This window comes from Alosa sapidissima, chromosome 12 (assembly GCF_018492685.1).
Source record: "Alosa sapidissima isolate fAloSap1 chromosome 12, fAloSap1.pri, whole genome shotgun sequence".
In the NCBI taxonomy this organism is placed as follows: Eukaryota; Metazoa; Chordata; class Actinopteri; order Clupeiformes; family Clupeidae; genus Alosa; species Alosa sapidissima.
Window position 1 is genome coordinate 24,198,003 of NC_055968.1, and position 15,000 is coordinate 24,213,002.

A 15,000-nucleotide genomic window follows, 5' to 3' on the forward strand; every position below is an offset into this window, starting at 1 on the left:
TTTAAGATGCCACTGAAAGGAATTGCACAAACAAAAACAAATGCATGACAGGCACCGTGGAGAGCACAAAAGAACAAGGGAACAATGAAGGCATCATTAAACAGACGAGACAGTGTTGATGGAGCACAATGTTATCATTTTAACCATCACATAATCAGCATGAACTTCAAGACGGAATAACAAGGAGTATGAGAAAGCAAACGAATATAAAAGGACAGCTGAGGTGGAAGGGAGAAAACATGGTGATGGAAAATAACATGCAAATAATGAGGGGGGGCGGACAAAAAGACAAGATAAATCTTTAGGCTGAAAATCTAATTGAGAAATTGATTTCTGTTAAGGAAGACAGGTTCCCACATTATGCTTTGCTTTGTATAATGGAGATGGTGAAGGACCAAATAACATGGGGAGGGAGAAAGCAAACAAAGACAAGTGTGTGTGTGTGTGTGTGTGTGTGTGTGTGTGTGTGAGTGAGAGAGAGAGAAGTAGAAAGGGAGAGAGGGAGGGGAATGGAGAGAGAGAGGAAAGAAGAGAGTTGCTGATAGCATAGCAAATGGAAGACAAATGATAGAGATCTACTCTAGTCTACAAGAGGATGAGAGAGAGAACATTAACCAGTCAGCAGTAAGCCATATACAGAGAGAGAGCAAAAGAAACGGACATGTCAAATAAGAGGGGAGAGGGGGAGAGAAAGAGAGCGAGAGAGAGAGATAGAGATTGAGACAGTGAGACAGACAGACAGAAAGATAGCATTTCTCAAGTCTGTAGAGGGGTGTGTGGGGAGCCTACGGCAAGTGTGTCCTCAGACAATGAGGTGAAATCCCACAAATACTCCAGTAAGTCACAGCAGCCTGTACAAGACGCACTGCTTCATTAGCCAACGTTAACACAACCTCACCACCCCAGCCCACCCTCCCAACACACACACACAAACACACACACACAATCATAAATCTGCCCAGAAGCAGGACGGGGGAGCACACTGACATTTGTTTACCCGCGGGGGTAAGACACGAGTGAGAGAGAGAGAGAGTGAGAGAGACGCAGACAGAGAGAAAAAGAGTAAAAAAGAGAAGAGAGAGGGATAGAAAAGGTTGAGGTCAGATTCAGGTCACCGTCAGAGGAATATCAATGAGGGGGAATCTGGAATTGGGTATGGGGAATTGGGGCTTCTATTCACCTGAGGGCTGGCCTACTGACACACTCAGATATGTACACACACACACAAACACACACACACACGAACAGTCAGACAAACAAGCCCTCCAGAGACCCATCCAAAATGCTTCTCTCACACACACACACACACACACACACACACACACACACACACACACACAGACGCTATGATATCCAGGGCACACACATGACAGGAATCCTATACTGTGCCAGTCAATAGGCTACGCTATGCCTTAATTACACTTTGTCTTGACTTCCTGCACGTCTCCATAGGTTTGCCATGGCGAGCCATCGTGACGTTGGCCGTGAATGTAATTGTGCTAAAATCCTTTTTTCCCCCCATTTCAAACCCAAGCTGCTTTAGTTAACATGGCATACTTATAACAGACAGGGAATGTGGTTGCAAATATGTATGTGATGGCAGCAGCACAATTACTTCCACCTAATGCCTCATTTAATGGCATGAAACCAACAATTTTTCTAACTGTTTAATTATGCAGACACTGCATGCAGATGTACTCAAAATCTACGTTGAATATGGCTATAACTGATTTAATTTGAATGATTAAAAGGAAAACACACTTATTAAATGTTTTAACCATCTAAATGAGAGTGTTATGAAATGCAAATGCTACATTAAAATGCAGCACAGGCATATGAACAACGGCCACCCTTTTGTGCAAATAGTTAATTTGGAGTCAGAACAGCCAGTTCATATTGCCTTTCATTTTTCGGTAACACTTTACTTGACGGGTGAGTTCATAACACATTCATAGCAGCTGTCATAAACTGCACATAAAGCATTCATGACTGTTTCATGAGACATGACTCAATATTCATACCAAACCTTTCATGAATGTGGAAGACAGAACGACGACAGTTTGTCAAAATAAAAGTCCAACATTGTATTTGTGTAACCTGGATACCATTAATTTAATCTCTCCAGCCTTTGCAAATATTTCATGAATATCTTATGAAGTCTACATCGAATGGCACTTTACCATACAAGTTGTGAAGTATTCGTAATCACTGAGTTTAACACTGGGAGGTGAACTAGCCTACATTCAGCTGACCCATAAAGTTGGACATTCCCAGTAGCAAAAGATGAGAAATCATCTGCAAAGGTTACATCATAAAACAAATACATTTTATGAAACAAAAATTATTTTTTTGACCATGTTCTGTCTTTTTGGCACTGAAGTAGCCCATTAACTCAGATGTGACGTGATCAGGTAAGAGGTTTGGACCAAAAACGACAATGCTGCTTTGCGACTTTGGACTTTTATTTTGACAAGTTCTCGTCGTTCTGTCTTCCACATTCATGAAAGGTTTGGTATGAATGTTGAGTCATGTCTCATGAAACAGTCATGAATGCTTTATGTGCAGTTTATGACAGCTGCTATGAATGTGTTATGAACTCACCCGTCAAGTAAAGTGTTTTTTTTCTTTCTACATTCTCAACCAACTAGACCAGGCATTCTATATGGATTATTTATCAATCATCATTATGTTGCTTTCTCTACTACTTTGTGATTACTTTTACCTCAGTTACCCTGCACAATGTTTTAATATCATTTCTGCAGTCTATCAAGAGAAGGCAATGGTTAATATGGCCACACATATGTTGAGTGATATTCAGCAGGATGTTTTTAAACCTTGTGACAAGTCCGCAGAGCCAACCCAAAAATAAAATACGATAAAAAATACCAACCTTACCATGCCTTAAACTGAGAAACCAGTATGACGTCAGGAAGGGAAATGCTAAAACTGACCTTTTAAAGTCATTCAGAAAGCCCCATGTAGTAAGGATTCATATCATGTGACAGTGTAAATCATTAATTCGTTATGACAAGTCTGCAGGTGGTTTCAGCGGTTGCCTTCATCTCCTGCTTGTAAACAGATGATTGGACCTCATTAATGTCCAGCCCCCATCACTCATCCTCACAGAGGACCAGACCGACAGACAGACGGACGGACGGACAGACACCTCCCAAACTCTCGGCCACCCGGAAAAGCCCCATTAGGGCCCCGGCAGCCATCTTGTCGACTAGAAAAGACTCCAGTTAGGCGAGCCTCTTAGGTTTCAGCTCAGTGGAGGACTGACTTACTCATTAGACAGACAGGATGAAGAAGGAAGGAAGCTCCACCGGCCAGCGCCCTCAGACTAGCACACTGGGCCTTCGTACACCACCGGTGGGTATGACTGGAGCTCAAACCTGATGTTATACTCACAACTGATAGGATTGCTATGCAAAATAACACAAATATAAAGCAATCTTCATTATTTTGTTCAATTAATGTTATATTTATCGCTAAGCTTCCCTCAAACCTTTAATTAAAGTTTCCAATATTTCTGGATTTTTATCAGAGTAGTGCAGTCCTGATGTAGCCCTTAGAACACGTGAGGACCCCACAAGAAATAGCCAGGTGTTGGTCTCTCAGGTCGCCGAGATTGGTTAAAGGCATTTTCCCAGCATGTTTCGTTGTTGTTGCTTGCCCACCCATATGCAAGGAGATTGGGCAATCCGGCGTGTTTTCATGAGTGCCTGCACCCCCTGTGCGCACAGCACACTCACTCACTCACTCTCACCCACACATACACACACACACGCACACACACACACACACACACACACACACACACACACACACACACACACACACACACACACACACACACGGCCGAGCAGAATGAGAATCCCCGTGGCCCTGTTTATCTGCGCCGTGTGCGTTCCCAAGAAGGAAAGTGGAGCGTGAAGCACCAGACGGGAGAGAGAGAGAGAGGGGAGAGGAGCTGCCTTTGCCACTGAGACAAAGAAAAAGAGAACAGAGAGAAAGAGAGAGAGAGAGAGAGAGAGAGACAGAGAGACAGAGAGAGGGAGAGACAGAGAGAGGGAGAGAGTGCACACATGAGAGAGCACCTCTTCTGAATGGGTTCTAAAAATAAGAGAGAAGACAAACTGTCTGTAAAATCAGTATGTGTGTGTGTGTGTGTGTGTGTGTGTGTGTGTGTGTGTGTGTGTGTGTGTGTGTGTGTGTGTGTGTGTTTGTGTGTATATGTGTGTGTGTGTGTGTGTGTGTGTGTGTGTGTGTGTGTGTATGTGTGTGTATTTGCGTGTCTGTGTTTGTGTGTCCTTCTGGTGAATCCTGCTTGATGCTTCTACAGCTAGAGTAATCTGAGAACACAAACGTCTGATTGATTTTCATAGCGTGCCTTGTCTCGCACATTCAATTAAAATGGAAGAGGTGGGGTGAGGGTGGCGATAGAGGCGAGCTGTGATTTGATATTGACTAATTTGTCCCAATCCCCCCATCCTGTGATATCTTAATGCTGGAGTTAAGCCCCGCTGTCTCCTGTTTGAAGATCTTTTAGAGGGCAGCCTGACATGCAACTTGCAGCGTATTTAACAAGGATGAGCAGCTATCTCTTCTTTTTTGAACCCCCGCTAATTTGTTACATGTGTTTGTGAAGCGCTTTCACAACCACCCCCCCCATCCACCCACCCCCACCTCCTCATTCAACACAGACAATCCACTTTATGACAGGGACTGAGGATCTCTCGTGCAGACTGCCTGGCTGTTAATCAAGGTTGTGTGTGATTAGAGATGTCTTGTGAAAAAATAATCTCTGTGCGCCTGGGTGAGCCTGAGGGGGAAAAAAGAGGGTGATAGAGAGAGAGAGAGAGAGAGAGAGAGAGAGAGAAGAAGATAGACAGAGTGATGACAGAGAGAGGGAGATAGACAGAAAGAAGTGTAATGCTTAATGTTACAGTTTAATGTTAAGTGGAAGTTTACTATGATAGTCTAATTTGGCGGGGTCTATTTTGAATGGAGAGAGAGTGGCATCACTATGTCTGTATGTCATGTCACTTGGCAGAGGGAGTTGAAGCCTCTCGAACATATCTGGGGACAACTGCATTAGACCAAATCAAGCCTGAGAGAAGCGTAGAAGAGAGATTTAGCACACATACACACACACATACACACACACACACACACACACACACACACACACAGGAAATTGCCACTTCCCCAGAACACCTGCGTTTAGAGGATTGCGCTGAAAGAACAGCACCAGCCCCTGGATTTTAATGAGACTGATATAGGTACCTGGTCTGAAATGTCTAGACAAAACCAAAGTAATGCTCTGAGAGCATTTTGCTTTCAGCTCAAATTAGAGCTGCGTCAGCATCTGCTAGCCTGGCTCGCTAAGAAACTGTTGTCAATCTGATATCATTTTGGGGTCCTCCAGACGCATACATCTAAACTGCGTCCTCGAGAAAGTCTTTAAGCAGCTGTCCACCAAATCAGGACTTAATGCTGATATGAGAAGCCTCTGTCATGAATACCAATATAACCCAAGAAGATTAAAGAAGACTACTTTGCGTCTCTTATCTTTGTACAAGCTCATAGTTTGTGAGCGCTATGTATGCGTCTATCAGTGTGTGTGTGCATTGATGCATCCATGCGTGGGCTAGGAGTCATGTATACACCTCCATAGAGGTGTTTGGGATATGCAGGGCTGGGAGAAACAGACCCCTGAGGGCTCTGTGATGAAGGATCAATGGTAGGCTGTGGAGCTCAGGGCCCGCTAATGATGCGTAAAAATGGCATTGATGGAAACACTGTAGTCTGCGTACGTGGGGGGTGGGGGGGTCGGGTTTTGTGCATGCCAGGCACGCTCGACTGACGATTTTGTTTGTTATGCCCGACAGTTACGTTTCACTTGGGTAAGAGACAATGGAATAGTGAAGACATTGCTGAGGGCTAGTGGAATGCAATGGTTGTGCTGCCTATGTTTGCTGCGAGGCAGTGACGGCAAACAGAGCATCTTGTGTACCATTTCCATTGAATGTCTAGTAGTCATGTTTGCAGGTAAAATTTTGCATGAGTGCTCTCTCTCTCTCTTTTTCTCTCTCTCTCTTTCTCTCTTATTTCACTTTACATAAACACACACACACACACATACACACACACACACACACACACACACACACACTCCAAGTGACAAAACCAAACCATGACTTGCATGTGCCAGATGGTGTGTGAAAGACATGCAGGATTATATCAGCATCCTGATGAGGGTGAGCTGAAAGGGTCAATGTGATGTGAAGAAAATGGAGTGATATTGAGGTGTGATGGAGGTATGTGAGAGAAGAGATAGAACACTCTGCTTCTGAACACCAATCATAACCTGGCTCCAGCATTCCCTTTTCAAGTGTTTTCTTAGTCACAACAGCTCTCCTAATTAGCTGAATTCTCTCACATGGCATGCTTCAATTCTCAGCGGCATGCTTCAATTGGACTCGTGTGGTTTGAGACAAACATGCAAAAAAACACAAAAAAGAGCCAGAGAAAAAAAGGTGTGAACAGCTCATTCGGCTCATCTGTCTCCTAACTGCTACAAGAAAGTGTCAATCACAACGTGGATACAGCAGGGTTCTAGAATTCTGCCTGACTCAAATGGATCCGATTGCAATGTTGAAGATTGAAGAACGATGAAGAATCTGCTCTGATCGGTGGACTCACAGTTGCCCGATAACCAGTAGGGCTGCACAACCACCTCAGCACTACTGCAAAGGTCTTGACGACTGATGAGGGAGGTCGGTGACAGGTAAGTGTGTCTGTGTGCGTGTGTGTGTGAGTGTGTGAGTGTGATGCAAGGGGTAAGGGGGAGAGGAGGGGCAGCTGTGGGTCACCAGTTGGCCTGAGAGCACTTCCTGGGCTCCGTCACATGGGAAATTACTGGGAAGAACTGCCACTTGAAGCATGAAATTGAAGCTGTCCGCATCTGACTGAATCCTTCCCTGATATTCCCAATAATGAACCACTGAAAACCAGCGCCAGCACGCTATAATAGGCTCCGGCTTTTGTCTCCAGGGCGCAGTCCAGCGGTGAAGGCGCGAGGGTCAGCCTCTGGCGCACATTCGGAGGATGAGCCAAAGTGAACTGCACTGACGTTCGGTCATTTCCTCAGCTCTTGATGTTCATAAGACAATAACCCCCCTTTTTTTCTCAAGTGGCTATTCAAAGTGGTCTTGTAAGGGGCATGACTAAGGGAAAAGTTTGAAGTGTGTATGCGTGTCAAACTTTGCAGCGCCCCCAAGACACTCCGGTTTTTCGGTGAAGATGACTGCTGAGGGCTGGGAGTAATGGCATGTGACAAGGAGCCCCTTCAATCTGCCTGGCGGAGGCGACCAGACGCCAGAAGTGGAGAGTGGGCTCCCGTGTGTGGACCATGAAGTGCTCTCGTTTGCAGCCGCTGCAGTCTGCATGCAGCCAAATTACCCCTCATCAACTGACTATTCCGCCAAGCCCTGGCGGACTCGGGCGGCCAGAGTGACACACGGGCGCGTGGATCGATAAGTCAACATTGAGGGGGCGGACCGTCCAGTGCACACGAGAAACGCTTCGACCCTTGGTACTGTGCTGTTATAGCTGCCAGCCAAGCTCAGCTCTAAGAAACAGAGAGCGTTAGGGACAGTTTAGCAAAAAAAGGATCATCAACAAAGGAAGAGGCCATAAAATGCCTTGAATAAATCAGCCGAGATGATCGATCTCCGAAATACTTGGTCCATCATGCAGTCATTCGGCACTCATGGAAGCCCCAGCATGGTTTTGAGTTCGTTCAAACTTCTGATGCTCTTTTTCTCCCTCTCGTCTCGTTTCGCTCTAAATTTTTGTAATTACCAAAAACTCCTGACAAGCCGTTTGGACAGTAATCTGATTGTGCTGATCTCCTGGGTCAAACCCATTGATTCCTTTCATGGGAAATCAATCCAATCAGTTGCATTATTTAGCTGTCTGGATGCATCAGTGGCCTGAGACAGGCTTGTTTCGGAGCGGAGCGGAGAATGTGAAGGTAGAATGTTAATTCCAAACTGATCAAGCCCGGAGCACCAGGGGAAGAGCCAGCTCAGGAAGCAGATGATGAAGCCCAGGGATGCGCGCCATCGATCCAGAAGGAGAAGTTTGTGGATTACTTCGCTGATGAGTGGCCCCGAGAGTCTGGAGAACTGAACCAAATGCAAGGTTGAATAAATGGAGATGAGGTGAAGGGGATCTCAATTTGCAACAACACGTCATTGGTATTCATCTGCCGGGTTTGTATCTGCAGGTTTTGAACTTGAGGTGGATGTCGAAAGGCAGTATGATACTGTCTACAGTATTCTGCCATGTTTAATCTTTAATAATAATCACAGCATGTGCGCTCAAATAAGGCCAAATGTGCTGCAGAATTATGCTCTAAAAGGCCCATCTAGTAGTAATCTGATCCATTATTACCTTAAATCCCACTCGGGGGGCATATCTGGCTCTAGCCCCCACTCAATAAATGGAAATATTAGCAACGACTCCAGCACCTAATCTTTGAGCAGCTGGTCAGTAATGCCACAGCCCTATGTTTGACCCATCTGTCTGCAACATGACGACAGGGTGGTCAGGGTAGCTTGCCTGTTCCGTCCACTGCCACAGGCACAGGTCAAACAGGAAGCGCGCCACCTGATACTACCAACAACACCCTCTCAGATTAATTACCAAGTGTTCTGCATTACCATTTTTCATAATTACACCAGCGGGTTATCCGTGGGGATCAGAGTGAAATAAGCACGCGGCTCATGTTCACACGCTGCTGTTTATTACTTTTTAATGCAACTATAATGACTTTGTCGGCCGCGGACATTGATCAAGACATCAGCAGCACGGCGGGGTAGTGCTAGTGAACCAAACCTCATTTTTCACCATTACTCACCACACGGAACACAATCGCTGTTGCAGTGTCCCCCCCCCCCACCTCCCCCCCCCCCCCACCCAGTACGGCTGCGGATAAACACCCAAGGGAGCGGACAGTGGAAAGAGGATAGATAGGGATAGCGATTTTGCCTCAGAAAGAACTGTCATACATTACCGAAGACCTGCTCTGAAGACTCAACTTGTAAGCGAGCAACCAGGCGTATCAGAGAGGTATTTACTGTCAGGGTGGAGGGAGTACGGAGGTGATGAATGTGCACCATTTTGACAAAATAGCATATGAGAGGTAGCTTTCTTCCACTCTGCTTGCTTACAGCAGAAAGCTTTGACTAGGAGCTACAGTGAACCGTGTTTAGGAGTGCTTGCTAGATCACATGTGGCTCCAAGAGACCCGTCATTAACGACGAGACAGAAACGCACCCTGGGGTGACCTTGTACTTATTACAGCCGTGCTCAATCCAGGTGCCCCCAACATGACCTCCGTAAATGGACCGTACTGGGCGACGGTCTGGTCTGGCCTCTCCTCGCCCTCACTCTCTCTCTCTCTCTCAGCTGGCCCGTTCGATCTCGCGGCGCAGGTCAGTCCGACGGAGGCCACTGGCAAAAGCTGAAAGCAATTTTCAAAAGCAATCTTGTGGCCAAACCTGGTTTCTTGAAATAAAGGAATGGGTTTAGCTGCAACAGGCCAGTGCCCAGTGACCTTATCGTCCACTGGGTGAAATGTGATTTGCTGTGTGTGTGTGTGTGTGTGTGTGTGTGTGTGTGTGTGTGTGTGTGTGTGTGTGTGTGTGTGTGTGCGCGCGCATGTGAGTGTACATGTATGTGCATGCAGTTGTCTGTTTTAGGATTAAGGATGAATGATAGTGTCCCTGCATGTCTATGTACAGGTGTGTACAGTATATGATATGTGTGCCCAGGTACATATGTCTGCTTGTGAGTGTGTTATGTCTGTGTCACACCACGATCAATACGATCAATCTGCTTAGAGCCAGGGAGAACTCAGTGTCACTGCGCATTTAATCAGCCCTCACCTCATCCCTGAACCTGCAACTGGACAGAAATAGTCTTTTCTTCCAGGGTCGGGGGGATCTAGAGAGTTGACCCCGCTTGATACACACACCCTGACCCCCTCGGGGAGGAATCTGAACCCATTCCCCAAGGGCTCTGGACTCCATCTCTTCAGCGCCACGGAGCCAAGGCCAACCACTCCCAGCCCAGCAAACAGAACTCAGGTGCTGGATAGACACTTCAAGACTCTGTTCTACCATCACAAGCTACAGCTCCTGAGAGCACAAACTCAGTTCTAGAACAGAAAATCAGTCTGAGAAGAGTGGCAGCTCCTGATCCCTCCCTCTCTCTCGCTCTCTACCCAAAGCGTGGGACGTTGAGTGTGTTGGTGCATAAAAGGTTGCGGAGGTGAGTCAGTGCAGTCTCAGGGTCAGCTCTTTGGGGAAGAGCTCAGAGCAAAGCGCTGCGTGTTTGTTTATTTGGTGCGGATTCTTCTGGACCGTGAATAAAAAGCGATGACTTCCTCTGATGGGGGTAGACAAAATGTGTCTGTTCTCGGATGAAGATTCGCAATAATACAACGACAATGTCTACAATGACCTATTCATTTGGACAACTTGATACAGCCCTATACAGGCTAAAGTTACCTTTAGTTTTGTTCTAGCGTAACGTGACGTCTGGCTTTAGTGCAGTCTAACGTTCTGACAAGCACACCAATTGCCTACCTTGTTCTTGCCCATCTGGAATAACTCCTAGCTTTGCTGCCTCCATCCTTTCTGTTTTCGTTGTTTAAACTTAAAATATCCATGATGAGTATTGAGTTAGTTAATTAGCTCAACATTGTGTGCTGATAACCATATATAGATAGCCGAGTAAAAGAAAACAACACGTAGCCTATTGCGTGTCTACGTGCGTATTCTCTCTCCTGCTCAAACAAAATGCGTGCACGTTAATTTTGAACTTTACGTATTAGTAAATGGTAAATAGCCTAATGGCATGCAGCTAAAGGGATACTGTGCATAGTTGGGAAGGTATGGTAGGCCAATTTGGTAGGCCACACACACAAGGGAAATTTTCTGTTGTTCAGTAGCTTGATGGTACGCACAGTGCGTACGGACGTACCCCTGCAGGCGCGCCTGCCCTGGATGACTGATGATGGCGGCACCCTGACCAGTCAGAGAGCCCGGCATGCGTTCTGCATCCTGCGCGCCTGACTCGGGTTCGGTGAGGGTGGGGTGGGCCAGAGGTGCGGGACCACCTCAGGGCAGAGGGATGGGGGGGGTCAAGTGGAGAGTAAACTGTAGGTCATCAAGGAAACCTCATCTGAATTCATAAGAGTCTTTTTTAGACAAATCAACCCTCCAACCTGTCACAAAGACTCTCTACATATCTGTACAGTATTTCATACTCTTTCATATGCACACAAACTGTATAAGCCTGCATGCACATAAACACACACATATACACAAAGACACTGAGAGACATACTGTAAACAAGAGCACACACACACACACACATACACACACACACAAAGCACCCCCTCCCCACACACACACATACACACACACACACACAAAGCACCACCCCCAGACACACACACACACACACACATGCACACACATACATACACACACACACAAAGCACCCCCCCCAACACACACACACACACACACACGCATACACTCTTCAAGATAAATCCTCAAATATCTCTTACTGCAAGTGGCGTCTGCTTCATCGGACCCATCTGGACACTCAGGCTCTCCATCACACCTCCAGCGCGCAGGAACACACTGGCCGTTCTTACACGCAAAGTCAGTCGTCGCACACGTCTTCTTTGCTGCTCAGACGAAATAACAAAGGACGAGAGAGAGAGAGAGAGAGAGAGAGAGAAAGGAAACAGGTGTGAATACAGGTGCAGGCACTCTATTCAAGCATTTATTTGAACATCTTTATCAAAAAGAGAGTGAGCGTTGAGAATTGAGTACATTTATGTTGGTGTATCTTAGAGAGTGATGAAGAGAAAGAGAACAAGAGAAAGAGTGAAATAAAGAGAGGGAGAGAGAAAGAGAACAATCCTGTGTAGAGTATGTGTCTGTGTGCTCTCGTGCTGACCAAAACACTCGTTTAAGAATGAAGCAGAAATACAGTAGAGACAGCACACAAGAGATCCCTCTGGCGTATAAGTCATGCATAAAAAGCGTATCCCATTGTCACATAGAGGAACACAGGCTTTTTGTCCTCAGCGTTCCCTGCCTGCCTTCTCTAATCGTGCTGTACAGCAGGCAAAAACCAGAGAGCACTTAGAGGTGTCACGTGGCAAGATGACAAGGCCTCAGCATTCCCTTCAGATGCTGAAAAGAGGGGGGGGGGTCAGGGGGGCTTTAAAAAGCTTTTCTCTCTGCTTCTCTCAGCCTTCAGATGAATTCATACTGTGCATCTACTGGATGGTAGTGGAGTGTGTGTGTGTGTGTGTGTGCGTGCGTGTGTGTGTGTGTGTGAGAGAAGGGAATGACAAAGTGAGCCTTAACTGGCCTCGTTACCCCCTGCAGCCACCAGCACCAGCCTCAAATATGGGTTAGCCAGAACTGAGCTTAGTCCTTCTCCACGCTGCAGCAGAGAGGAGGCTAGCCGGTGCTGCTGTTCAGGTGGGTGACCAGTGAGTGACCACAGAACACTGGGCTGCCTCATTGTGCTGCTTCTGAATGACGTCCCCCTCGGGAAATATTAACCAGCAATGTGCACATTTTAAGAGAGTCTATAAACTCTACCTGTGTAAGAGGAATGTGTTTCTCTCTCTCTCTCTCTCTCTCTCTGTGTGTGTGTATGTGTGTGAGTGTGTGTGTGTGTGTGACTGTGTTACGAAGAGGTCTGACACCTCTCAGTAGCTGTGATAAAGAATGACCGGGGAGAAAGTGACCAGGAAATTTGTGGTCAGTTGACAGACAGGCAACAGGGTCATAAATAGCGCTCATACAGTGGCTGTAAGTGACTGCCCAGGCCTTTGTCCATAGCTCACTGTCAGGGGCTCTGATGGGACGTCTCAGTGCAGCCACCACCTCTAATGTACAATTATTTCACCATGTCAGAAATAATACAGGGCTCCAGACGAAAAAACAATGTGTCTCTGAACACTAGTGAAATAAATCCTACATGCCACTTTTTGAATCAGTCATTTTAACAGCCTCTCTCTGCCATTGCGACGAAAGACAGCTTTGTATTTAATATATGAACCAAACCACATATATAAGGCCTGTACGCAAATTAGTACATAATTATTGAATGAATGGGCTTTTTTAATTCAACAATGGGCAATGTTTATGGCACTTTGCCACGTTAATTTAACAAACAAGATTGATAAAATCCCTCATATGGGTCTTCACCAGTCACCGGACGTGAGAGGAGGAGGGAGGGGAAGAGAGGAGAGAAAAGGGAGAGAGAGAAGGAGAGAGGGAGGAGAGGAGAGAAAATGGAGGAGATGGAGTGAGGGAAGAGAGGAGAGAAAAGAGAGAGAGGAAGAGTGAGGGGAAGAGAGGAGAGAAAAGAGAGAGGAAGAGTGAGGGAAGAGAGGAGAGAAAAGAGAGAGGAAGAGTGAGGGGAAGAGAGGAGAGGAAAGGGAGAGAGGAGGGAGGCTTCCAGTGCACAGGTTTGTGTGAAATAGCATTACCTCTGCGGGAAGACTGAGCAAATCCCCCTGACCTGCTCCCATCAAGGAAGTGGGATTTCAGCTAACCCGCCCTCCATCTCCCGAGCCTAACTGCCTGTTACAGCGTCACGGGCACGAGTCAACAACACACATGCGCACACACACACACACACACTGGGCTCTATTTTGCACACCAGCGCAACTGACTTTGTATACTCGCGCTTTTGTCTTTCCTATTTTGCAGTCAGCGCATATTAGAATTTTCCCTCCACAGGTACATGTGCGCCCACGGGGGCGTTTCAGCGAAAAGAGGGAGCGTGTTCCGGCGCAAACAGTCCCTGTTGATATTTTGCCGTTTCAGAAAACAATTCCGCCACAGACCAGGAACCTCCTGGTCTAAAGTCAGTGGCGCAAATTCAGATGCTATTTTAAGGGCGCATACATGGCCACAGGCCTGCAGAAATTAATGCTATGCACACCGATCTACAGAAACCCTGTGCACATGGAAACATTAAAAGCCTTGATAATATTTGTCCTGTTCCGGCTTTGTTCGTGCATTGGTCAACTAAAAATTTAGTAGCCTATATAGCCTAGTACATCTACATGCAATATCTTTACAACAACAACGCCTAATTACGACCTATTAATTTGGACAACTGTATACAGCCCTATAAAGGCTAAAGTTACCTTTAGTTTTGTTCCAATTTACCGTTGTGTATGGCTTTAAACATCGTGTGCGCTTTAACATCAGCCTATAAGCATTACTCCAAGGTTTTGACAAGCACCACAAATTTGCCTACCTTGTTGTAGCCCATCTAAAATAACTCCAAAACTTTGCTATGTTCCCTCCATCCTTTCGTTGTTTTCAAAAAACGTTTTATATCCATGATGGCCTTGAAGTCTTGAGTTTGTGAATTTGCTTAAATAAGCTTATTATGTGCTGTTAACCATAGACAGTAAAAGAAAGCAGCAAGTAGCCTTCGCTACAATTTCTGTAGTTGCTGCATCTATTCATTGTTATTCTCTCTTCTGCTCAAACAAAAGTTGTGCGTGCATTAAGTTGATGATATCGTGTTTACAAACTCTACTTTACATAAAATAAATATTGTAAATAGCCCACTGTCATGCAGTTAATGGGATACTGTGCAGAGTTGGAAAGTTAGGTCAACTTGGAAAGTGTTTCTAGTACAGCCGTAGCTTACACCTGCAGGAGCGCTTGCTTGGGCGCCTGTGTTGCTAATTTATGTCAACACATTTCCACGAATCACGGATGTGTTGACATAAATTAGGAAATATTAGAGGACTTAATGAGACAAACTGCATGCCGATTCCATTTAACCCAAATGCCCCAGCAGCAGCACGGGAGAGGAGAGCTTATCTGACAGATCTGCATTGTCTATAGTGAGGTAATGTTAGATTTC

General features: G+C 45.9%; 1 protein-coding gene across 7 annotated transcripts in view; it reads right to left on the reverse strand.

Moving 5' to 3' along the window:
- The window catches only part of lrp8 (low density lipoprotein receptor-related protein 8, apolipoprotein e receptor), a 144,662-nt gene that overhangs the window by 65,134 nt on the left and 64,528 nt on the right, over nucleotides 1-15,000 (reverse strand). For all 7 annotated transcript variants that reach the window (XM_042057242.1, XM_042057241.1, XM_042057240.1 and 4 more), the window contains exon 3: nucleotides 11,651-11,773. In XM_042057242.1, the coding sequence (XP_041913176.1) occupies nucleotides 11,651-11,773 (123 nt within the window). The remainder of the gene's footprint in view (nucleotides 1-11,650; nucleotides 11,774-15,000) is intronic.